Genomic DNA, 27,025 nt, shown 5'->3' on the forward strand with positions numbered 1-27,025 from the left:
GTGGACAACAAGACAGAGAAGATAGTGACAGCGCTACGTGGACGTTGACACAACCGTATCTTTAATTACCATGTTCAGATCTATTCATGATGATGTTAATATATACCATTAATGCGATAGCCCGAGATTTAAAATTTCCATGTATGCATTTCCAATTGTAGCCACGTTTAGACCGAATGGCATTATATGTGACAACAAATGTCGGATGCGGTACAGTAATCAGATGACAGAGCTATCCTGCTGTAAATGTCCACCTTCACGATCACAATGTTTCCATTTCGCACAGTATTGTAATAGTCTGCTGTTATGTTCGTGGTAAAATCCGAATGATGTATCCCTACACCAAGTTCGTTATAAGATAAGATTGTTTGGTGACTAGTTGCCGAGTTAATTCAGATGGTGATGAAAAAAGTATCAAGCTTTTATAATGTAAAGGTAAACGGAGAACCACGACTTTGCTGTTTGGTAACTCTCCCTGCGTCTTAAGTTAAGTCTTTTATGTTAATGTATTTATATTGCTCTCTTATATGAGTTTTCATATTGCTCCATACTGCTTCATCATTAAGGTAGTTGATGGAATTTAATGATTCTTAAAGATAAGTACCCGTAGATTGGAACCTAATTTGTGCATTCACCTTTTTTGAATATGCAGGAGATGTGCTTGCAATACATATTTCATTATGACGTTGAATCTAAGACGTGTGATGTTTATTGAACAAACTGAATCGGTTATTCTTTACAGCCATGTCCAGTTCGTGATTGTATATAACAATGCATTGACGGCCTTCATGGGAAGAATAATGAACTGGCTGACATAGTGTTTTTTTCTTGGCAAACGCTTGAAGACCTCAGTCGCTGTTTTAAAGTGGATCTGAAAGTAAGTTGTTGAAATAGCCACTTAATAACTTTGTAGTTGACATCAATGCTGTCTTTTCTGAAGTTATTCCACCCAATGTCTTCGTCACGTTCAGCTGTAATTTGCCACAGTGATAAAAGGTTTGCATGTTGGCCTTGCTATGTTATTTTAATATATCAAAGATATATCAAATTTACATTTCTTATGGCGTTTTTTAGGTACGTCAATGCAAACCGTTGTGTGGTGTCTAGCAAGCGAGTAGGTGAATATTGTCCCTGCAGTCAGTACATTGGTCTGTAAATTGACATAAGGACAATGCAATCCAGTGGTGTAGTGTTTAGCAAGCGAGTAGGTGAAAATTGTTGTCCCTTCAGTCAGTACGATGGTCTGTAAATTGACGTAAGGACAATGTAACTCTCTCAATGTACTCACACAGTTGAATAATTATCTGCGTGTAATATTATGAAAGGATAAAATATATGTACAACTTCTAAATTACAATTAGGAGATACGTTTCGGTGTAGATTCTAACACCGTTATCAAGCAGTGATGTACAGAGTATGGTTGACAAGTTATTATACAGGTAAGAGGCAGTGTTTATACAGTAGGGTAGATTTAAGGTTTAGTACACAAGAGTGGAGAAGCGTGCTATGTATACAGAAGAGTAAACGTTTAGTATTGACCAGTGACATATCTGATGGCGTACAATCAACACATCAGAGACCCCAATCAGTCATTATCAGTTTATATTACTGGATTCACTGGTCAATATGTTTACCCTTTTGTGCTGACCATTGACAGTTGCATTCTGGGGACATTTTGCTGATGTAGATCGTACGAGCGTTATCGTCTTGAAAAAGATCGTGGACCAAGATCACGCGCTGACGGCACAAATATTTTGAGCGTGTATGTTGTCTCGGTAGTACTGTTCAGTGACCCTTCCATCGGCAATAAGCAGTGGTGTACTGGCAGTCACGCTGACCATATAATTACAGACCAACCCCCAAATCTGCCATGTTGCCTCACGTTGACGATTGCCCGACGTTCGTTAGGACGCCGGCAGACACGTCCACGCGTATACAAAAAATCAGGAGTGAATCTGTACTCATCTGAAAACATTACACGGAACCGCACTGAACAGCGAGATATGCCTAAAGTCTGGTTTCTGAATAATCAATGTTGGACTTTTGTTGAGGAATAATGGAACCATGTGCGGGGCCGACGATTAGCATTGTATGTCTGCAGGAACCTGTTCCAAAGTCTGCTGACCACAGACTGAGACACACTAAACATATGAGCTATGACAAACTGAGCCTCCTTTGAAGCATGAAAATAGCCCCTCGGCGTTTATCGCGCTGTGGACAACACATCCCAAATCTGATCACACATACTTCATTAAAGCAAGAGTAGAGAGCCTTTGTGTTACTGTGGATAAAGAAAATCAACAATACTAATGGCTCTGAGCGATTTGACGATGTTTGACTTCAGTGTCAAAATAAAGAATAACCCCCTCCTTACCCACGTTCCCGAAGGAATTGCATGGTCAACGTGCAAGGTTGTGGTTGTGTTGGTTTAGTTCCGAAACCGATCTAAATCTGGCAGTCATTTTTCAATGTTGATCTATCTTCTAGCGACCGATCATAACAATTATACTTGGAAATTATATATCAATATAAAACGTCAACACCAGAGAAGAACTGCCGAAAACATACGTCATTGGGCATAATTTGCAAAAATAGTGGCGAAACCTATATGACTGGATCACAGACATTTGCTTATGAAGTGCCTGAACAAAAAAAACCAAAGCCGTTTCACTAACTGTATTATTGCTTCCTACAAAATGGCTAAGATATGAAAAGTATGCCGACGTATGGTTGAAGAGTATATGTGAGCCTTAAATGTTTTGTAAATCTTGAGTACACCTTGTTTGTTGTTTAACGCCGCACTCAGCAATATTCCAGCTATATGACGGCGATAATCGAGTCTGGACCAGACAATCCAGTGATTGACATCATCAACATCGATCCACGTTATTGAGATACGATGACATGTATCAACCAAGTCAGCGAGCCTGACCACACGCCTCTTACGACACGTGAAGTCACCTTTTACGGCAAGCATGGGTTGCTGAAGACCTTTTCTACGCCGAATCTTTACGGGGCCTTGAGTATGCCATCTTCGAGCAGATTATGTTATTTTAACCAGAACTGCATATATTTCTTGGATGAAATTACGTCGACAATCATCATCAGCAATAAAAATGACAGTTGGAAATCACCATTACAACTTTTGTCGTTTCAACAGGTTGTTTGGTTAACATGCTTGTTTTTGGTGATTTAAGGCAACTGAGACTGTGGAGTGTTAGGATGTAGATCTGGATGTGTCATACGTATGCCGCCAATTTGAATAATATCAGGTTACGAGTTACATTTGTAATGAGAAACAATTGTTTTCAGCTTGGTCATGCGAACCAGTGGTTGATAGTTAGATCAACCTCAGACTCCGTCACATACGACTCCCGATCTCTATGTTATATTAAGCAAGCGGCTGTTACAACCAGCATGCGCTACCGGTGACAGGAATCCCCACGTTTGTTACTCGTAACAAGATCGTTATTTCTTAAAACACGACACGCAACAAGGATAGCGAGAAAAAGGAATGGTGTATTTAAAACCAAGAAGACATGTCAGCTTGAATAGGTGTATTAACCATGAGCCCGTATATAATATAGCTGAGGTAATGCTAAGGTATTCAAACATTGTCCCTTTTCCATGTCTTGCTCTCAATATAGGTAGATATTTGGTATTCTGGAACCATGGAGTTCGCAACATTTAATAATATTGACCATGTTTATCCAACAAGTAAGCTTCCATCACTTATTATCATTTTCTTTCAGAATAGTTTTCCACGAAGATACCATAGACCATGGCCAATTATCTTGAATCCTCCAGCAAGCAGAATTTGAACATGATCAGCGTTCTGAACCTGTTCTGGCAATTGTGGATAATCAAGACATATTCCATCTTTTGTTGTTGCATGAGTAACACTCGGATCTCTGTAGAGATCGCCTGAAGATGTCATGCGATATTTTCCCTCAGAGATGAAATCACCTATGCCACGTATGCTGAGGTCACGCCCACCGGTCGCTGCTATGAGAGCCTCTGGAAAACTTCGCGCTGTAAATGACGCACATGGCTTGCCGGAACGTTTACCTTCTGTTGGAATTGGGTTTGTTGTGGATGTATTGTCGTCCCAGAATTCCTTGAAAGACAGAACGTTCGCGAACTGTTCCTCTTTGGTGGTTTTATCATAGATGTAATCTGAAATGACACGAACCATATTTTGATGTGATAGGTTAATATGAACATGCAAGTTTCTTTTTCCTGTTAAAGAAAATGATTGATAGATTAATTGGTGTTCAACGCCGCACTCAGCAATAGTCAAGCTTTTTCACGGCGATCTGTAAATAAACGTGTGTGCACTTGACGATCGAGTAAATGACATCTATCGCATCGATATACGCAATTGAGGTACGAGGACATGCATCATCTTCACGGATCTTCACGGATCACAAAACGTCAGGATAACTTGCCTAAGTGCACACATTTACCCAGATTTGAATGTACTGCTGAGATTTATATGATTACTGACTTAACATTACTACAGATTATAAAATTGTTTCGTCAAAACATTTTACAGGTGACATCTGGTGACCTTGACCTTAATAGACATGTGCCAAAATAGAATCACACATCGATAGCTGAATCGTTCAAGTCTACTTTGATCTTGGTGTTGACTTTTATTTCATGCCCAATTATGACAGCAGTGCCCCTATGACATGTGCGCGTTCGAAAGCCTGAACGAGTAAACGATCTTGAAGGTAATTATGCCATTGGCTTAACAAGCTTTAATATGCACACACGTAACTCATCGTAACTGGTTCAAACAGCCATGGTTCATAATAAGAGTCCTAGACCTTAAAGGTCAGTCAACCACATTGTAGCAGAATTTTATAGGTAAGTACGTCTGGTCCGCACACAACCTGTTGAATATGTGATTGTCAAATTCGGACCAACTCATTGATTTCCCTAATTAAATAGATAGATCCTCGGTTTCAAATATACACTTGGAAAAAGGTTTCAAATATACACTTGGAAAAGGGTTAAGTATCTCTTAAGAAATATGTTCGTTTGGCAACTCAGTACGGATCTTTGTGGTGGGGTGTGGGGACAGTAGTAATGTCTTGGCCAAAACGGTGTTTTTACAGTTGGCTCATCATTATTGATTAATTGAAGAATGCTTCTGAGCCTATGGTGAAAGAGATCGTCATCCTTTCATCAAGACATTGCTCATGATCATGTTATCCTCAGAATGTATCTGTGTCAGTCAACTTCAACTTCGATACCATCAATCTGTAACCATCTGGTAACATTTAATAGCAATTTGGTAACACTGCTAAAAACGTTGTTACCAACATCATCAGGATCAAAGGAATCTATGTTGAGCTGTTGTTTGTACAAACACCATTTCACGTGCAACAGTGATTTTTTTTTTCCGGTTATCTTATGTGCATAGGTTTTATAGGGAGCACGGGTGGCCCAGTCGTCTAAGGCGTCGCGATTCGCGGTGCAGAGTTGCGTCCCTTTGGCACTCCAGAAGCCTATGATTGTGGGTTCGAATCCCGGTTCGCCCCCATTTTGTTTCTAGGTTTGTCAGCACCATACCCGTGCTCGTGTGTTTCACCAAAGTGGTAAACGTTTGAGACCTGCATCACTTCGGAATTTCCTCCCACATTAAGCTGACACGCCGTGATATAACTGGAATAATGTTAAAAGCGGCGTTAAACCCAACTCACTCACTCACTCTGGTTTTCTAACATAGGTTTATGTCATGGATACATGTTCTGGTTAAATGGTACTTATACCTGTACTTGGAAATCGAATGGGCCTTGTTTAAGCTATACTAATTTAGCATTGATGAAATGACTAACCCTACAAGTCATTTAACGAAATGACTGAAAGACCTAGTTATTTCACGAAATGACTAAATTCACAGTCTGGGTGTAACATGTATACCCCTATTGATAAACTCAACAATTGCATAGTGATTATGATTAAATTAATCTTACCTATAGAACAGTCTTCAGTAGGGCTAGCGTACGGCGTAAAGATAACAGCATCCAGTGGAAGTCTATGCAGTGACATATCTGATGGCGTACAATCAACACATCAGAGACCCCAATCAGTCATTATCAGTTTATATTACTGGATTCACTGGTCAATATGTTTACCCTTTTGTGCTGACCATTGACAGTTGCATTCTGGGGACATTTTGCTGATGTAGATCGTACGAGCGTTATCGTCTTGAAAAAGATCGTGGACCAAGATCACGCGCTAACGGCACAAATATTTTGAGCGTGTATGTTGTCTCGGTAGTACTGTTCAGTGACCCTTCCATCGGCAATAAGCAGTGGTGTACTGGCAGTCACGCTGACCATATAATTACAGACCAACCCCCAAATCTGCCATGTTGCCTCACGTTGACGATTGCCCGACGTTCGTTAGGACGCCGGCAGACACGTCCACGCGTATACAAAAAATCAGGAGTGAATCTGTACTCATCTGAAAACATTACACGGAACCGCACTGAACAGCGAGATATGCCTAAAGTCTGGTTTCTGAATAATCAATGTTGGACTTTTGTTGAGGAATAATGGAACCATGTGCGGGGCCGACGATTAGCATTGTATGTCTGCAGGAACCTGTTCCAAAGTCTGCTGACCACAGACTGAGACACACTAAACATATGAGCTATGACAAACTGAGCCTCCTTTGAAGCATGAAAATAGCCCCTCGGCGTTTATCGCGCTGTGGACAACACATCCCAAATCTGATCACACATACTTCATTAAAGCAAGAGTAGAGAGCCTTTGTGTTACTGTGGATAAAGAAAATCAACAATACTAATGGCTCTGAGCGATTTGACGATGTTTGACTTCAGTGTCAAAATAAAGAATAACCCCCTCCTTACCCACGTTCCCGAAGGAATTGCATGGTCAACGTGCAAGGTTGTGGTTGTGTTGGTTTAGTTCCGAAACCGATCTAAATCTGGCAGTCATTTTTCAATGTTGATCTATCTTCTAGCGACCGATCATAACAATTATACTTGGAAATTATATATCAATATAAAACGTCAACACCAGAGAAGAACTGCCGAAAACATACGTCATTGGGCATAATTTGCAAAAATAGTGGCGAAACCTATATGACTGGATCACAGACATTTGCTTATGAAGTGCCTGAACAAAAAAAACCAAAGCCGTTTCACTAACTGTATTATTGCTTCCTACAAAATGGCTAAGATATGAAAAGTATGCCGACGTATGGTTGAAGAGTATATGTGAGCCTTAAATGTTTTGTAAATCTTGAGTACACCTTGTTTGTTGTTTAACGCCGCACTCAGCAATATTCCAGCTATATGACGGCGATAATCGAGTCTGGACCAGACAATCCAGTGATTGACATCATCAACATCGATCCACGTTATTGAGATACGATGACATGTATCAACCAAGTCAGCGAGCCTGACCACACGCCTCTTACGACACGTGAAGTCACCTTTTACGGCAAGCATGGGTTGCTGAAGACCTTTTCTACGCCGAATCTTTACGGGGCCTTGAGTATGCCATCTTCGAGCAGATTATGTTATTTTAACCAGAACTGCATATATTTCTTGGATGAAATTACGTCGACAATCATCATCAGCAATAAAAATGACAGTTGGAAATCACCATTACAACTTTTGTCGTTTCAACAGGTTGTTTGGTTAACATGCTTGTTTTTGGTGATTTAAGGCAACTGAGACTGTGGAGTGTTAGGATGTAGATCTGGATGTGTCATACGTATGCCGCCAATTTGAATAATATCAGGTTACGAGTTACATTTGTAATGAGAAACAATTGTTTTCAGCTTGGTCATGCGAACCAGTGGTTGATAGTTAGATCAACCTCAGACTCCGTCACATACGACTCCCGATCTCTATGTTATATTAAGCAAGCGGCTGTTACAACCAGCATGCGCTACCGGTGACAGGAATCCCCACGTTTGTTACTCGTAACAAGATCGTTATTTCTTAAAACACGACACGCAACAAGGATAGCGAGAAAAAGGAATGGTGTATTTAAAACCAAGAAGACATGTCAGCTTGAATAGGTGTATTAACCATGAGCCCGTATATAATATAGCTGAGGTAATGCTAAGGTATTCAAACATTGTCCCTTTTCCATGTCTTGCTCTCAATATAGGTAGATATTTGGTATTCTGGAACCATGGAGTTCGCAACATTTAATAATATTGACCATGTTTATCCAACAAGTAAGCTTCCATCACTTATTATCATTTTCTTTCAGAATAGTTTTCCACGAAGATACCATAGACCATGGCCAATTATCTTGAATCCTCCAGCAAGCAGAATTTGAACATGATCAGCGTTCTGAACCTGTTCTGGCAATTGTGGATAATCAAGACATATTCCATCTTTTGTTGTTGCATGAGTAACACTCGGATCTCTGTAGAGATCGCCTGAAGATGTCATGCGATATTTTCCCTCAGAGATGAAATCACCTATGCCACGTATGCTGAGGTCACGCCCACCGGTCGCTGCTATGAGAGCCTCTGGAAAACTTCGCGCTGTAAATGACGCACATGGCTTGCCGGAACGTTTACCTTCTGTTGGAATTGGGTTTGTTGTGGATGTATTGTCGTCCCAGAATTCCTTGAAAGACAGAACGTTCGCGAACTGTTCCTCTTTGGTGGTTTTATCATAGATGTAATCTGAAATGACACGAACCATATTTTGATGTGATAGGTTAATATGAACATGCAAGTTTCTTTTTCCTGTTAAAGAAAATGATTGATAGATTAATTGGTGTTCAACGCCGCACTCAGCAATAGTCAAGCTTTTTCACGGCGATCTGTAAATAAACGTGTGTGCACTTGACGATCGAGTAAATGACATCTATCGCATCGATATACGCAATTGAGGTACGAGGACATGCATCATCTTCACGGATCTTCACGGATCACAAAACGTCAGGATAACTTGCCTAAGTGCACACATTTACCCAGATTTGAATGTACTGCTGAGATTTATATGATTACTGACTTAACATTACTACAGATTATAAAATTGTTTCGTCAAAACATTTTACAGGTGACATCTGGTGACCTTGACCTTAATAGACATGTGCCAAAATAGAATCACACATCGATAGCTGAATCGTTCAAGTCTACTTTGATCTTGGTGTTGACTTTTATTTCATGCCCAATTATGACAGCAGTGCCCCTATGACATGTGCGCGTTCGAAAGCCTGAACGAGTAAACGATCTTGAAGGTAATTATGCCATTGGCTTAACAAGCTTTAATATGCACACACGTAACTCATCGTAACTGGTTCAAACAGCCATGGTTCATAATAAGAGTCCTAGACCTTAAAGGTCAGTCAACCACATTGTAGCAGAATTTTATAGGTAAGTACGTCTGGTCCGCACACAACCTGTTGAATATGTGATTGTCAAATTCGGACCAACTCATTGATTTCCCTAATTAAATAGATAGATCCTCGGTTTCAAATATACACTTGGAAAAAGGTTTCAAATATACACTTGGAAAAGGGTTAAGTATCTCTTAAGAAATATGTTCGTTTGGCAACTCAGTACGGATCTTTGTGGTGGGGTGTGGGGACAGTAGTAATGTCTTGGCCAAAACGGTGTTTTTACAGTTGGCTCATCATTATTGATTAATTGAAGAATGCTTCTGAGCCTATGGTGAAAGAGATCGTCATCCTTTCATCAAGACATTGCTCATGATCATGTTATCCTCAGAATGTATCTGTGTCAGTCAACTTCAACTTCGATACCATCAATCTGTAACCATCTGGTAACATTTAATAGCAATTTGGTAACACTGCTAAAAACGTTGTTACCAACATCATCAGGATCAAAGGAATCTATGTTGAGCTGTTGTTTGTACAAACACCATTTCACGTGCAACAGTGATTTTTTTTTTCCGGTTATCTTATGTGCATAGGTTTTATAGGGAGCACGGGTGGCCCAGTCGTCTAAGGCGTCGCGATTCGCGGTGCAGAGTTGCGTCCCTTTGGCACTCCAGAAGCCTATGATTGTGGGTTCGAATCCCGGTTCGCCCCCATTTTGTTTCTAGGTTTGTCAGCACCATACCCGTGCTCGTGTGTTTCACCAAAGTGGTAAACGTTTGAGACCTGCATCACTTCGGAATTTCCTCCCACATTAAGCTGACACGCCGTGATATAACTGGAATAATGTTAAAAGCGGCGTTAAACCCAACTCACTCACTCACTCTGGTTTTCTAACATAGGTTTATGTCATGGATACATGTTCTGGTTAAATGGTACTTATACCTGTACTTGGAAATCGAATGGGCCTTGTTTAAGCTATACTAATTTAGCATTGATGAAATGACTAACCCTACAAGTCATTTAACGAAATGACTGAAAGACCTAGTTATTTCACGAAATGACTAAATTCACAGTCTGGGTGTAACATGTATACCCCTATTGATAAACTCAACAATTGCATAGTGATTATGATTAAATTAATCTTACCTATAGAACAGTCTTCAGTAGGGCTAGCGTACGGCGTAAAGATAACAGCATCCAGTGGAAGTCTTTGCTGGAAAACAAGAACCGACATTCCTCAGTATGTTTGGTTTAAAACTACTTTAAAAAGGATTTCATTTAAATGATGGAATGTCAGCTTATTGTGGCACAGGTCGAAGGTATTTAACCCTCTGATTAAACTAGAGAACACTGTTATTGAACTTAGGATTCGATCCCACGGTAATCATTGGAATATGATATCAGGAGTTCTTTCTTCTGGTTAAATGACCAAAGCATCCCAGAGTCACGGAGATTCAGGGTCAGAATACAGGTCCCCAGTAACCTGTTACCTGTGATGAGGATTGGCAACTTGGTTGATTGCGCATGATCGGTTCCCAAATGCGTGGATCGATGCTCACATAATTGCCAAGACCATATGCGAAGATTTACAGATCGCAGTCATATGTAAAGTAACTGTGTTTCATATAAACTGCTGTAAATATTATCTTTTTGCAAATAACAACATAATATTTGGTAATTCGTCTGATCAATGTTTTATCAAATTCATTGACAAAACCATTACCTGGTAACAGGAGACGGAGAGACAAGCCCTAAAAGACAGGTGGCGTAACAACTCAATTAACAATGTCAATATCGGGTGTCACCACCATTTGCGTTGATACGGGTGAGGCAACGTTGGCGGACTGAAGACACAGCCGGGGAGCTGTTGTTCCAAATGTCAACCAAAGATTGTCTCGACTGAGCTGGCGTTACCGACTGCTTCTGCTCCTTTCACGGGCGTCGTTTTATCTCATTCCAGATACATTCTATGATGGGACAGATGTGAAGAATCTGCCGGCCATGGCAGTACAAAAAATGTGATGCGGTCTCAAAACGTATGTTCCAGCACGAGCAACCGGGCGTTAGGTTGCTTCATTTGCAAAAAGTGTCGAACATGAAGTCGCCCCGGAAGCGTACGCCATTCAATATGCCATTCACAGTGAAAGGCTGCGTTCTCCGATGAATTGTGACGCCACCCCATACCATAACACTTCCTAGCTTGGCGTGCCTGACGGTGACGTGGAAGGAAAATTAGGTGTATCACTGGACGGCATCACTGGCATGGTGCTCCCTCAACCGGCTGTACACAGTTCCGCCGCATACATTCAAACATCCAAATTGTGCGCCGTGCATGAACATGCAAGAGCAAATTGTGAATCACGACCTTAAAGTCGAGGAATGTCTTACTATTTCCGTTAGTATAGTCGGATTATTGCTAAACGCGGCATAAAACAAACAAGGAAACAAACAAACTTCATTTGGGATTGATACTCCAAGCACCAGTCGCATGGTTATCTCCCCTTAATCTGTTGACATAACTTGAGTTGAGACCCCTCCAATACTTAATGACAGCACGTGTGAATGTTGCCTACCTGTTACATGCTGTAATGTGCATGCTTACCTGTAATATTGATAAATGTTTTCTTTGATCCCTTCCTTCAGCTCCGTAGAAAATCAGGACTCGAGCAACACGTCCGCTGTAATGAATAACGTGTTTTGTATTATGTGACATTAGAAGTCGACAGAAACATCTGTGCGCATATGTCGATACGCATATGCCATGGATACACGGATGATACGTATTTTCCCCTAATTATAAAAACAGGCAATATACACAAGAAGGAACAACAAGATATGATTATTAAATCACAAAATAAAGTATATGTTATATATTTTATAATACCTGTTATACTACAAATATTCATCATAGTGTCAATACAACGAATGTTAAATGTGTTTACTAAGGAGGGGTTAGTAAAAACAATATATACTCATGGTTGTACGTCCTCACATTTCAAAGATCGAATTTGAGGAGAATTTCCAAACGAACCCGTACAAACACGATGATAAGAACAAACAGGCTGCGTCACTTTCCTCGCAAAGAAATGACGCCACTGTTACCTCAAATAGTCACATCTTCTTACAGGTAGTGAATTAAAACTTAACTCACTCTCACTGTTGCAGGTAACTTACTTCAGTTTTGAACGTTCTTCGTCAGCTTTTTGATCGAACCACTCCGCACAGTGCTGTGACAAACGAGTGAAAATAACGTTTGTATAAAGTGCAATTGACAACAATTAGATTTCCTTATTAGTAACAACTCATTCGCTAAGCTGGCTGTGCAAACAATGTCTTTTCAGTATCAATCAAACCATCTCGATTATCTTTACTAGATCATATTTAATATGCACATACAAAGGTTTGAAACTAGTCATGTCCCATCACAACACTTTCACTTAACAGGATTTTTTTTGACAAATTGAAAGAAAGAAATATCCTACTTTCCATAGCTATGAATGGGACATGAATGGTTAAATATACCTTTGGAATAATATAATAATGTTAGTATTTATTCACCAAATGGTGATTTTAGGGCAGGACAGGAGTTGGTATGAGGTTTGGGTAGCTACAATATGGACCAGGCTGATTGTGTGTCTTCGTATCTTAGACCTTTGCTTCGGACAGCCTTTCCTGAACTCGATCATTTACAGACCACAGTGACAAAGATGATATTCTGCAACACTGACTGAAAGCAATTTTTACCAACAGGTTTACACTCAAAAGCTTTTGTTTATTTTTTGGTTAACACCACGGAGCATTATTCCACCAATATGATGACGGTCCTTCAATAATCGAGTGTAGATTGATGTTATGAGGAACGATTCGCGACTTCTGGGTACGATGACAAGCAATCAACCAAGTAAGCGAGCCTGAAACCTGATCTAAACCATCTCTTACGACAAGCTTGTTCACCCGGAAGCCCCAAAGGGGTCAGTCATAACCAATTCATTGTCAAAGTAACCACAAAGTATATTTAGCGTTGTCCTCTGATTTGAAGAATAAATAAATTACAGAGGCTACATGAATACCTGGATGCTGAGGTCAGTGTGGGCCGTGTCCAGGTAGTAGGTCACTCCAGGCCGGGAGATGATATGGGCCCTTCCCGGGAGATTTGTTTGGGCCAAACTTAGAAAGGAAAACCAATGTCAGTACCAATAAAGAGGTTTCATTTTACACTAAATTGGCGAAATACCACCCATAAACTATTACTATGAGTTTTCTGAAAATATACAAAAAATGTCACTGATTTCGAATTGTTTTCCACAGTTTATTATGTTAATGATCAACTAAGCATTCTGTGAAGTTATTATGGTGGCTTGTTTGTTTATAGAAATGACTTCGAGATTTGTTTTGCGTTTTTGTATGTATAAACAATAAATATTCTTATCATTCTTGATGCTGTCAGTCAGTTTGAATCCTTGTGCCTTTTCGCTTCTTTTCATGATAGTCGATGAGATTATTTCATCAGCTGATGTCTTCCGGAAACCTGTCACGTATATTGTATACCAATATTAACCATATGATAATTCATATTAAAAAAAATATGGCACAAATTTTGAATTGGATTTGTGGAAAAAGATGTGTTTTACGTTGCGTGGTGTCTTTCTGAAATGTACGCCTATTTATAGCGACATGTATGAGTAAGTAACATTTTTCATCACCAGTGATTTCATTTCATCACCGAATTTGGATAAGAACTTAAGTTAAACATTTTGTTCCAGAAAATAATTGACAAAAAAGAACTTGTCTAAGTTCTTTTTAAAAAAAACGTCAAAAAGTGTTTTGGGTCAAGCTAATTATTGAGGGTAAAAAATTATATGTCTTTATGTGACGCACACAATCCCCCCGTTCATTCTCCAAAAACCGAGTATTAAATGATCCTACCCTTTGCACTGAGATAACTTTATGGAACAGGTTCCTGTAAACGTTTGTTATTACCATTTCCTCCAGTCTTCAGCCAAATTTTACACATCTGTAGTGCAAGGGAGGCATTGACATTCTGCACGTGACCTGGAATACCCAATCTGATTGGCTCAGGTCCATTGTCATAGGAAGCCAGTGACGGGGTTTCATATAAGGTTGTCTAGTATAGGAAACAAATAGTTGGAATAATGCCAGTTCAATTCAGGAAACATTGAATGCTTTTGCTTAAATCATGTCTATACAATCAAATCATAAAAAACGTATGTATCCAAAATGTTTGAGATTATCACGACTATATAACCCTGCTCACTGATCGAAAAGCTCAACTGAAGAAAAGCACGTTTTGAGTTCCGTCCACATTGGCGGATATACATAGGTAAGGTGAGGTAAGGTGACATGGTGTTTAACGTCGCGTTCAAGATAATCGCCCTTATGTATAACCACCGATTTGTGTTTGGCTGTTTACTGTAGTCATGACTAATGCTGGTTTTACATTGCTAACCCAATGAAATATTATGCCGTGGTTTAAAATGGATACCACATTCAGACGCACTGCACTAATGCCAAGCTGAACAGTCTATGTGGTGTACTATTAATGCCGGACGCCACGAAGGCTAACAACATATACAATCTCTCGTCGTCTTTTATGGCATGGGCAGGGGATCGAACCATTGACCTTACGCTCTCCAGGCACCCACTCGATCCACTAGACCAAGGGGAGAAGGGGACATAATATCCTGAATAATCGTGTCTGAGTTACTGAACATGTTTTACCCCTATTTCCTCAGCTCTGTCTTCTAGGACTTTCATCGCACGTGGGTCTTGAGGCACTGTCACTGCTGGTGTTCCTGGCTGAAATGTACCGAATCGTGACTTCGACTGACGATTATAATGGTTTCAATAAACCATATGTATCTTTACCTTTACAGAATGGTGCACTGTATTTGACAACTATGGCACGTGTTACAGGTAATATGGATTGCATGCGAGTAGACGGAAATGAGGATCGGATGTCACATCATGTCCCAGCTACATTAATTTCTACAGATTAACTAGCAGTTCAGATTCGTGATTTTCACTAACATAGACATCACAATTGATTATTGATATCCGAACTTAAACAATATCATTTCATTATTTTATACTAGCAGTTCAAATTCATGATTTTTTCTAACATGGACATCACAATAGATTATTGATTATTCGAACATTAACAATATCTTTTCATTGTTATATGGCATGCAGAAACCTACTTTAAAGATCCCTCCCTTGTGCCAGGCCACTGATTCTATAGTGTTTCCCAACAGACTTATATGATCCACATGCAGCGAGGTAACGCCACACACAGTTGGTGTTTCAACAATGTTCGTGCAGTCGTACTGGCCTCCAATTCCCACTTCAAGAATCAGAGCATCAACTCCTTGTGCAAGAAAAAGGTCGAAAGCCAGAAGTGTCAGAAAGGCAAATGCATGTGGCATATCGTCTTCAGATTCCTGTAAATAGTGAATTGATTTTCATTATCCATTTCTGTTCCTGATGTTTGTGACATTTTCCTCGGGATGTATTTATTGAACTATTTCGAGATCACCGTAATATGTCGAGTATTAGTCTGACATCGTTCTTTTTAAAGTCCCTCATTCATTCGCTTATCAACAGCGAAGCGTGAACCAAAACGTTGAATGCAATTAAATAAAAAACAACACCCTTTCCATAACCATGAGAATTAGTCCATTGTATGGTTCAAACAGTATTACAAGCATTTGTTGGCGAAAAGGTGAGCGCATCCTGTCCCACCCGTAACAAACACATCCAAAGGCAAATCAATTGTTCAAATGGAATAACACGGGAACACATGGCACAAGTCAAAATATGTCCACCATAAACCCTTTGTAATGATCTACTAAGCCCTACCAATGTGTAACACTGATAAATAAACGTTTGAGCAAAAAGTAAGACCCCCTTTGAAATCTTCATTTAAAGAGCATCCTAGTTTGTACCTCACAAGTTGTGAGTGAGTTAAAATTTATAGTAACATCGGCAATATTTCAGCTATATCGTGCCTAAATCAAGTTGTACAGTAATAATACGTAAATATGACTTGTACAATTTGTCGACAAAGGACAGTAAAAGAACCACAAGATGTGAAACGTAAACGCCAAAAGTCAAAAGGAGCTGCTGGAACATTGCTCGACATTAACGATAATGTGGAATTGATACTCTTGTCATACCACTTGTTAACGGCAATAGGGGCCCGTTCCACAGAGCGATCTTAGTGCTGTGAATGTCGTAAGCCTGTGTGAAAGTATGGGAGTTACGATCATCTTAGCTCTGAGATCGCTTTGTAGAACGGAGCCCTGATCATCATATACCCGAAGCATCAGTTTAACTTATTGTCCACATTCCCTTGTTTTGATCAGAATTATGACTCGTACGCATAAGGAAACAGATTAGGGAGGAGGGGAACACTCTTGGTGACAAGGTCTTGCCCAAATATTCCAACCAATTCACGATGACTAATATTCGTATTGCCTACAAAATAACAATTTTCTCAGATTGTAAATATTAGTACCCTTGAGTATAAGAGTCTATTATAGATGTCCCAAAAGTGGTCCTTGAACACGTTCGTCTCGACTGGCTTGCCGTCAAAAAGGAATCTCTCGGTTATGCTCACCAGGTGAGGAGAGCTATGAATGACAGAAGGCAAAATATGTTTCGTTATTGGTGTTCATATGGTGACGAGTGAACAATGTTTGGTTTGTTTGTTGTTTAACGCCGCATTCAGCAGTATTCCAGCTTTATGACGGCGGTCTGTAAAATAATCGAGTCTCGACCAGACAATCCAGTGATTGACAACATGAGCATCGATCCACGCCATTGGGATCGATGACATGCATGAACCAAGTCAGCGAGCTTGACCACCCGCTTCCGTTAGTCTCCTCTTACCACAAGCACAGTCGCCTTTTCCGGCAAGCATTGGTTGCTGAAGACCTAATCTACTTCGGATCTTCACGGGTAATCCATCTTTCTGTAAAGGACAGCAACTTTACAGTAATATTCTTTTCTGAGCAATCGTACATAACAACATGAAGAAACCTGCCTCTGCGAAGAAAATCGACATTGACATTTATCATAAGATCAACAATTATATTGATCCATATTCAATAGTAGTTTAATTGTTAATCCCTAAAATGATCACCAACTGGTCATTTAAAAAGAAATCATGTTCTCTGCTCTTCCTGTGGAATAAAAGAAGTAATGAGAATCTAATTTACGTGTTGTTCATGGTGTGTATATATCCCATGTTTTAGGATGCGAGTATACAAATTTGTAAAGGTTTCAAAGTGTTCTAATGTTCAATATCAATGTGAATAGCTACAAAAATTGTCTTTGCAAATTAGAACGCTGATATTGTGATTTAGGAAATCCTGACATTCAGGTCTTTTCAAAATTAATCGAGACTGAAGTTAGTTAATATTTTGATGACAGGCTTCGGTACAATGCCTGAAGCCCATATTTGGTGTCCCCCGCCATGATATTGCTGGAATATTGCTAAAAGCGGCGTAAAACCATACTCACGCACTCACTCGTGTCAAGCTCTGAGTCGAACTCACCTGTATACGCCAGTCTTGTAGCCATGGTGACGAAGAATGTTTTCACAAAAAGCGCTTGTTGAGCCTTTGCCTTTTGTGCCAGTGATATGCAGAACGTTCAGTTTGGAAAGGTCTTCCATCTGTAGGAAGAAAGAATTGACATCTAAACATCACCAGCTTCCATTCATTTCAGAGATATATACAGTTGTCATCAGTATAGACTGGTAGGAGGACGCTATTACCAATGTCTGCCCCATTCCGGTCAACTGATGTGAGATTTAAAGTATAAATTGTACACCAATACTTATCAAATTTAAGAGAGACCTACAAACCAGGCCAGGAGCATCTGAATTGTGTCCCGGCTTCGTCAACACTGGGTAGTTGTGAGTTCAAGTCCTATAGTCGGGCATTCTCTTAAACTGATATACAATGATATCACTGAAATGCTCTAAAGAGAAACAGATTCTTCAGTGGTTAAATGGCTAAATAGCAATGAATGAATCATTGAAAATCAGTAATGACACTGAGCTAAAACGTTCCTGCTCTAACGGTAGCACCTGCCACTATCAACATTTTCACTAGTTGCAATTTCCAGTGAGTAAGATGAAACATGTGTGACATGTCATGTTTGGTAAATACTCTGAATGTCAATCATCCAATTCTGGAATGACTTCTCCAGATCGTTGATGTTGAAACTGTGAACGAAAAGCTTAGTTGTAAGCGTAATGTGTATTTCCATACAATTTGCAAAACATGTACATGCTACTAAGTACGTAAGCAATTTAGAAATGTAGACGCCACAAGCTTGATCTTGGGGTACATTGCTCTACATGAAGGGGGATTCACGATTGGAAAATCTTCTTGTACCGTTTGAAACAGAAGCTGCCATCATTTCTCTGATCCAGACAAGATGTTCATTATTGTGTCTCGGTTGTTTCATTGATTTCCAACGCTGATTGAAAGCTGAGGTGAAGATACGCATCTATCGTGGAATTGTCGGAAGGAAATAAGCCATCTATTTATTTGAAACAGGTTGAACGTTTTGGCAACGCGTCCCTTCTTTGATTTACCTGGTGTAGGTATAATTTTCGTTTCGAGTGTGACAAGAAACGCGTCAGCTGAGAGAGCGGAACAATTAGTACCCATGTGGATACCTAGATGGGCCACTTGTGTAAATGCCGAAATTTGTCAAAGATATCTCCTGTCAGGAAATCCTTCATCTCACACATTTAGGTATCTGAATGTTTCTGAGAAGCATTACTTTGAATGTTAACAAATGTGCTGGACCCTGCGATATATCTCTCTTCATATGAACTCTTATGTCCATATTAACATATGCATGGTATGACTATTAACACACAAGTGACAGGGCACAATTACATATGCTTATGCAAAAAGACACGATCATACATCATACGTGCCACTCTATGCTATTCGAAATATGTTTTTGACGGAATACTGTAATCGTCAACTCTGGGAACAATAAAACAGTTAAACAATAAAAACCAAAAAAACGACTTACATATTGGGGTATGTCTTACTTTGAATCTTAACAAGGCTGGAGCCAGGAATGCATCTCTCGTTATATGAGGGAAGGTAGGTTAGCCTTGTGTTAAAAGCATTCGCTCGTCACGCCGAAGGAACACATAGATGGAATGTGTGAAGTCCATTCCCGATGTCCCCCGCCATGATATTGCTGGAATATTGCTAAGAGCAGAGTAAAACCTAACTCACTCACTCACTCTTCATATGGACTTTTATGTCCATGTGAACACATAAATGACAAGACACAATTACATATGCATATCCAAATTGACACGATTATATGTGGATCAATTGATAAAATAGATTCCTTACATTACGTCCAATCCGCTTCATCCAGTGCTTCATGTGACGGATGTTTGCGAGGTAGTTGAAGTTTGGTTTATGCAAACTATGCCAGGTTTTCATGGTTTCCTGAAACAAATCAACAAAGTGTGAATGTTGTCCAGAGGAAGGGAGTCTGGTGGTTGAGGGCGAAGGAGCCGGCAATAGTGCTTCTTAGTCCAACATACCACTTCGACCCTAAGTTTGTCCAGACGGGCGGTAGAATCAGCTGGTCAAATCATGCCTTGTGCACACACTATTTCACACAATCTTTATTCTCAGTCACACTTTTCAGCATCAAAATTTATAGTCTCACTAAAGTATGAAACAATAGCGTTGATGGTTCACTTTTTGTGGACGATTTCAACGTTTCTTGTCGTGGTAAGAATATGAATACAATAGAAAGTCAGCTACAGCTCTGTTTTAACAAAATAGGCCAACGAAAATGGCTTCAAATGTTCTCAATCCAAATAAACTGTATTCACTTTTGTCGTAAATTTAAGCGTCACAAGTACTCATATTTATGTTTAGATGGTACTCCTATCGTAGTAGAACAGGCCACATTCCGGGGCCTCATACTTGACTGTCAACTCACATTCTTACCACACATAAAATATCTCAAGGCAAAGTGCCTGTAGGCTCTCGACTTGTTAAAAGCCGTTTCAAATTCCGAGTGGGGAGGGTATCAGACAACCCTCATTCACTTGCACAGATCGTTAATACGCTCCAAAGTAGACTACGGTTACATTGTCTATGGTGGAGCTTGTAAAAGCAAATTAGAAAAATAAGATTCAATACACCATCAGGGCCTAAGACAGTTTGTATGTGGGGTCTGATGAACCTTCACACGAACAGCGCCGCATTAAACTTTCACTGCAATACATTTCTAAATTGCATTCACATATATCAAATCCTGCATACAATTGCAATTTTTCACCCTCAATATGAAAACCAGTTTCAAAATCTGTCCAACTTTATTCCACCACTTAGAATCAGAATTCAACTACACACCACTGCCGCTAAAATAGACCTAAATATCATCTCACCTTACCGCCTTCTCCTCCCTGGCATATAGTGAAGCCAGAGTTAGACCTTACTCTACCCAGCTACAAAAGTCAGAAACTAATATTGTGGTATATCTACAAGCATATAACCAATTACAATCAAAATATAATTTTCATAGATCCATTTTTGCAGACGGGTCCAAGAATGGTGGCAAAGTTGCAAGTGCCAGAACTGTCTCCTCAAGAATCCCAGATAATAGTTTTATCTTTACTGTTGAGGCCAAAGCTATCTTTACAGCTTTGGCCTATATCAAACATCAAACACAATCTACATATTTCATCTTCTTCTACGATTCATTGTCATGCCTTCAGACACTTAAAAGTGTCTCCTCAAATCATCCTATAATCCTAGACATTGTAGAACTTGTCAATGGTCTTTCTACTGGCCAATGTGACATCGTCTTTATCTGGTTGCCAAGTCATGTAGGTATCATAGGTAACTCAAAAGCCGATGCTGCAGCTAAAACAACTCTTTACGAACCGTTATCTCCAGCAGAGGTACTGTAAGTCCCCATGATTCCCTGCGAGGTGGCCTAGCTTTGGTCACTGGTGGCCTATAGCCTGTGTTTTAAAACTGTATACCTGATATTGTAATGCTCAAATATGTTTCATGCAATGTTTTCGAATACTGTATGCTCAAATATGTTTCATAAATTGTTTTTAAATATACTAAATTGTGAATAAATTAACTTGGTCTATGCTATATGGGTGAAATAATACCGATGCGACGTTAATTTTAATTCACTCACTCACTGGTTGATACATGTCATCATATCTCAATTGCGCGCATCGATGCTCATGCTGTCAATCCCTGGATTATCTGGTCCTGACTCAATTATTTACAGACCGCCGTCATATAACTGGAATATTGCTGAGTGGGGCGGCGTTAAATAAATAAACAAACAAAAAAACATTTTCGGATCTTCACGGAGCTTCATTGGGGAAATTACGTCTTAAACATTGAATATTTAAGAATGACACAATTACCCTAATGTGTTTCTACGTTGCAAATATCATCTGTAAGGAACAAAGAATACTCACTCCTATTTACTATTCAGAAAGATATTCTGATAATAATTTCTATTCATTTTAATGCTTCCCACATAATGGATTTGTTAAGTGGAATACATTACAAGACACAAGTCACAGCTGGAAACGGCTATGAATTCTTGATCAAATCAAGAATATATTTGTAATAACATATCCGTTAAATCCATATGGTTAAACGGCGGTGCAATATGTTTGCCTTCTGGGTGAAAGCACATTGTTCATTGTTATAATTGAGGGGGTTGGGTTTAACGCTGCTTTGAACAGTATTGCAGTTGTATCATGAAGTGTCAGCTGGGTGTGGGGGGAAAGATCGAAATAATACAGGCCTTATACGTTTACCACTCTTGTGATTCTGGCAAATCTAGAAACATAATTGGGGCGAACAGGTTCAACCCCAACCCACGCTCATAGTTTTCTGGCATGCCCATGGGACGGAATTATGAACAGCGAACAGCGAATTATATTGACTGCATCAGTTGAAGGGGATAAAGTAGTTCTGTTTTCTCTGCCTGTTGAATAACTCCAAGCGCTTCTGTCAATATATCACCTACTCGATCCTTTACAGTATATGTTTTTCAACGTACACTAATAGTTTACAATAATGTGTTTTAAAATATTTTCAAATGTGTTGAATATACAAGCATTAATAGAAATTTATGGTGGCATTTAAATATAAAACGTCCAATGTAAAATATGTAAGTAATTATAAGATGGTATATAATAACATTGAAGTCGCATTAAAATACAATGATAACAATATACATCTGTAACCCTTAAGCTTATGTTCAACAAGCCCAGAAAAGCCACGAGGAAAACTGATTAAATATAGAGAAGATATTTGCCCTTACATACATGTACATGTGGAGACATCATCCGAATATGACTATATATGTAAATGAAAGGATATCCTTCCTGTTGACACGAACTATTAAAAAATGGGCCTAAGAGCATGGAGGCAAAGGCTACATTTTAACATCAGGAACAATATATGTGGTAATTATTGCTTTATTTTATTCAAGAGGATCCCCTGAAATTCATTAAACGTTGAATAATTAAATTTTCGTTGTGTTCATTGAAATTCCTGTATTCTGATTAGCTGAATTGGTCACGTGTTACATTCATTTCGCAATGAATGTAAAAATTAAGCCACGCCCATCGAGGCGCACTACTTTTATTTCTTCGTAATGTCGGGGAATCCCAATATTACAGTCGAGGGAATTCCCTTTCTGCTCACGTGTATCGTCATGCACAGGACATTTAGCGACTTTCATACGTATTCATTGTCCAAACAAACCTTTGAAACCGAAGGCCGAGAATGAATGAAACAGCAAACGTGCAGGCTCGCTCGCCTGGTTTTTTTTTCTGCTCGCCTCGGTTCAACTTTAATGTCTTCGGGTTTCATTTTTAAATAGCATTTTTCGAACTGTGTTTTACCTTTATCAGGGAAGTAATGTTTAAATTTGGCGGTAACTGACCATGTATTTGAAACAGCTGCCTTCTCCCGGACATATTTCTCCCGGTTCGTTACAGTCTGACTGTTGCAGTTCTTTTCGCCTCTTGTCTTCATTGACAGGTCAAATGAACATTGTTTTGATCCTGCTATCCGTTGATTGGCTACTGACTGTGTATATGTGCATAAATTAAATGATCACCTGATTCATGTCACGCCACAGTATGTATTCCTACACCTGGAATGTTTATCAATCTCGTCATTTTTGTCTGTTTTGATATATACAACTGTTTTTGGTTAAACTGTTGTAGATAAAACACGTTTTATGTTGTGGAATTTAATTATAAGCACTGTGTATTTTTCGGTTCATTGAGGTATGAATCGAAAAACCAATGTGCCAACTGTATGAATGCTTATAAACTGAATGCTTAAAAACTGACATCCAAAAGAAACTTTACCAACTGAAAATATAAATTTCAGACAAAGTAAAATTTGTTTTAGATGAAGTCTATCTAAAACACATAACCTAAATACAACCATAGTGTATGCAGAAAATGTTAATCGTCTGTTACATTTTTGCGAGATAACACGCGAAAAAGTGAAAAACACGTGCACCACGGACAACTGCAAATGCACGTGCGGGTAAGGGTATAAAACGATTGCAACGGCAAGTCAGACATCCAGAGTGATAAAAAAACACAAAAGAAATGCCACGACTCACAGTCGAACAACGTGAACGAGCCTTGGGTATGGTACAGATGGGAGCCACCCACGCCCATATTGCACGAACCTTCGGTTGCTCCCGTGTTGCCGTTACCAACTTGATGCAACGTTACAGACAGATAGAGCGGACCGCTGACAGGCCAAGAACAGGCAGACCCAGGGTGACCACGCCCCATGATGACCGGTACTTGCGTACCTTGCACCTCCGAAATCGCTTCCTGACAGTGACGTCATCGGCGGCAAATGCCTTAGGTCACAGGGTTAGTCGACAGACAGTGGCCAGGAGACTCAGGGCTCATGGAATCAGGGCTCTTAGACCATACAGAGGACAGCTATTGACAGCGCAACATCGTCGTCTACGATTGAGATGGGCCCAGACTGTACGACGTTGGCAACGACGTGACTGGCAGAAGGTTGTCTTCACTGACGAAAGTCGATTCTGTATGTTTAGGGCTGATGGACGACAACGTGTTTACCGTCGAAGGTTGAGGGAGTGTCATGTTATGGGGAGGGATCTGTGGGGAGGAAAGAACACCGCTGGTCATCGTTGACGGAAACTTGACAGCTCAGCGTTATATGGATAACATTCTTCGTCCAGCTGTCCTACCATTTCTCCAACAGCAGCCACGTGGTGTCATTTATCAGCATGACAACGCTAGAGCCCATACAGACAGAATTGTCACTAACTTCCTCGCAGGCAACAACGTCAACGTCCTGCCGTGGCCTGCACGCTCACCCGACATGTCCCCCATAGAACACCTCTGAGGAGACTTGATGTATCGTCGTGTTCGACAACGACGACACTCTCCAGTCTCTAAATAATCACATCTGGGCCAGACAATCAAGGGATTGACATCATGAGCGTCGATTCACGGAATTGGGATCAATGACATGCATCAACCAAGTCAGCTAGCCTGACCAGCCGATCCTTTTAGTCGCCTTTTACGCCAAGCATAGTCGCCTTTTATAGCAAGAATGGGTTGCTGAAGAGCTATTCTACCCCGGATCTTCACTGGTCCAGGGAGGATGGGATTAAAGGAGAATACAAATGTATGGGATTAAAGGTGAATGCAATGTCTTTTCTGTTTCTAATACCTAGTGGAGGATATTTAAAAATACTAAATTGGAGAAAGCATCAAATTAGTAATAGACAGTTCCCACGGGGTAACATTTCCATGTGATCATGTTTACGGTTTTCTTACCAGTTTCGAAGAACTTTAAAAAATGAAATGAATAAAATTGGAAATAGAGAGCAGAATTTAGTCAAACAGTTGTTATTTTAGTACTTGTCTACAGGAATCCCACTTCCAAAACCTTCTATTACTCTGTCCCAATACAGAATGTAAAAATGAAAACAAAACTATGAACGTGCAACGGGGTCTTCCAACTTGTCCAACATCTATTGTTATAGACATAAAACGACCCAAACGTGGTGATTGAAAAGACAGTGGGGGATTAAGGGGGGCATCTCACAAACTAGGATACAAGTGAAAGACCGTTCACAATCTAAAGCTACATCAATACCCACACACATTACCTTCGGCGCAACATTATAAAGTCCACCTGAAAATAAACCCCAATTCAATCATACCAAAATATACCCCCCGCCCCCCAAAAAAAACAAAACAAAACCCAACAACAGCAAAAACAACAACAAAGAAACAAAACCAAAACTAAAACCAAACAAAACCAAAAGAAGAACAACAAAAAAACATCTAAACAAAACGTAAAGACAAAAAGAAAAAAAACAAACAAATCCCGCTATCTTCTCAACCAAACTCCATACACAGAGTAACTGTAGCTGACATACAGCTTTTTGCAGCTATTATCGAAACACGCTATGCTGCGACAACCTTCTACCAACAGAATATAATTTGGCCTTGCTTCCGCGACATGGTGTTGTGTGTTTGTAAGCGAGACGTTGAGATATAATCGAGACATGCGAGAACGGCGTATTAGATCTAGAATAACTCACGTCGTATGATATAGAGTGATGCCTGATCTGTTTTCCAAATTTTGTCCCACGTGCACATCTTTCAACCCAACCACAACACTTCAGTGTTCTCATCATCGTTCGCTCTTCGTCGTTACCACACAGCTTCTGAATGACTGATGGTAAAGCTGTCATCATTTTATACTCTACAGGAAGTATTTGTAAATGGAAATAAACCCTTAGACTTAATTCATGATCTATAGTAAATGTGCTAGATAGGAAATAATATGGCACGTAAGCAATATTATGGTTATTGTGACGGAACAAAGATATTAAGTTGGTTGGTATCAATTTCTGATAGCACTAGCGTCATAATTATAATTATTTCTGGTTATGAATACCCTTAGAAGCACAATGAAGAGGACTTTTGGATTTGACTGATTTACCCATACACACTATATATACAAGAGAAACCACAAGGGTGATATCTGAAGCAGTTCCTTTTTTTTTTACCATATAAATTCTTTTCATGTGAACAATTGACATGTCGTTGCATGTGTTTGTGATGGATACAACCGGTGGGGCAAATACGCACTCCTTGTCTTATTTTGTACAGCTGTATATTAGATGATCAAATGTAACATTCTGCAATCTGTTTTAGTCCTACATTCTGATTGCCGAATTAGTATCGCATCGACGTTAGACCATAATTTTACCGATGAGAAAATCACCTTCAGAAAAACAACAACAACAACATATGTCAAAGTATTTACTTTACAAGTTAAGACTGGTAGCAGTCTCAACCCCTGAATATACTAAATAAACGATGTGATATATTGTGTTTGAGATATACTGTTGTAATGGAGCAATACATTTAAACAGAAAACCCGATGAGCAGGGGATATACAGGTCATATATAAATTACAACTTTTCATTTGGCGCATCAAGTATTATAATGTAATATCTATCGCGTCACAAGACTTGGGAAAATCTGATGTACAGTATTATCTAAACAAAACAAAAACATTCGGCCA

General features: G+C 39.6%; 2 protein-coding genes across 2 annotated transcripts; both read right to left on the reverse strand.

The window, feature by feature from the left end:
• Positions 1 to 3,748: 3,748 nt before the first annotated feature.
• On the reverse strand, positions 3,749 to 6,060 carry LOC139459468 (uncharacterized). Its single transcript, XM_071240910.1, has 2 exons — positions 5,985 to 6,060; positions 3,749 to 4,176 (listed from the first exon to the last, which is right to left on the reverse strand). The coding sequence occupies exons 1-2, from the start codon at positions 6,058 to 6,060 to the stop codon at positions 3,749 to 3,751; spliced, it is 504 nt and encodes a 167-aa protein (XP_071097011.1).
• Positions 6,061 to 8,260: 2,200 nt separating this feature from the next.
• Positions 8,261 to 26,129, reverse strand: LOC139458898 (folylpolyglutamate synthase, mitochondrial-like). The gene is made up of 13 exons (XM_071240334.1): positions 26,034 to 26,129; positions 19,763 to 19,861; positions 17,927 to 18,045; positions 16,885 to 16,999; positions 15,569 to 15,808; positions 15,090 to 15,167; positions 14,331 to 14,475; positions 13,780 to 13,878; positions 13,421 to 13,518; positions 12,525 to 12,577; positions 11,953 to 12,028; positions 10,497 to 10,563; positions 8,261 to 8,688 (listed from the first exon to the last, which is right to left on the reverse strand). The coding sequence occupies exons 1-13, from the start codon at positions 26,127 to 26,129 to the stop codon at positions 8,261 to 8,263; spliced, it is 1,713 nt and encodes a 570-aa protein (XP_071096435.1).
• Between the last annotated feature and the right edge of the window lie 896 nt (positions 26,130 to 27,025).

The sequence above is a fragment of the Haliotis cracherodii genome, unplaced genomic scaffold (assembly GCF_022045235.1).
Source record: "Haliotis cracherodii isolate W230 unplaced genomic scaffold, xgHalCrac1.p SCAF_13, whole genome shotgun sequence".
Lineage (NCBI taxonomy): Eukaryota > Metazoa > Mollusca > Gastropoda > Lepetellida > Haliotidae > Haliotis > Haliotis cracherodii.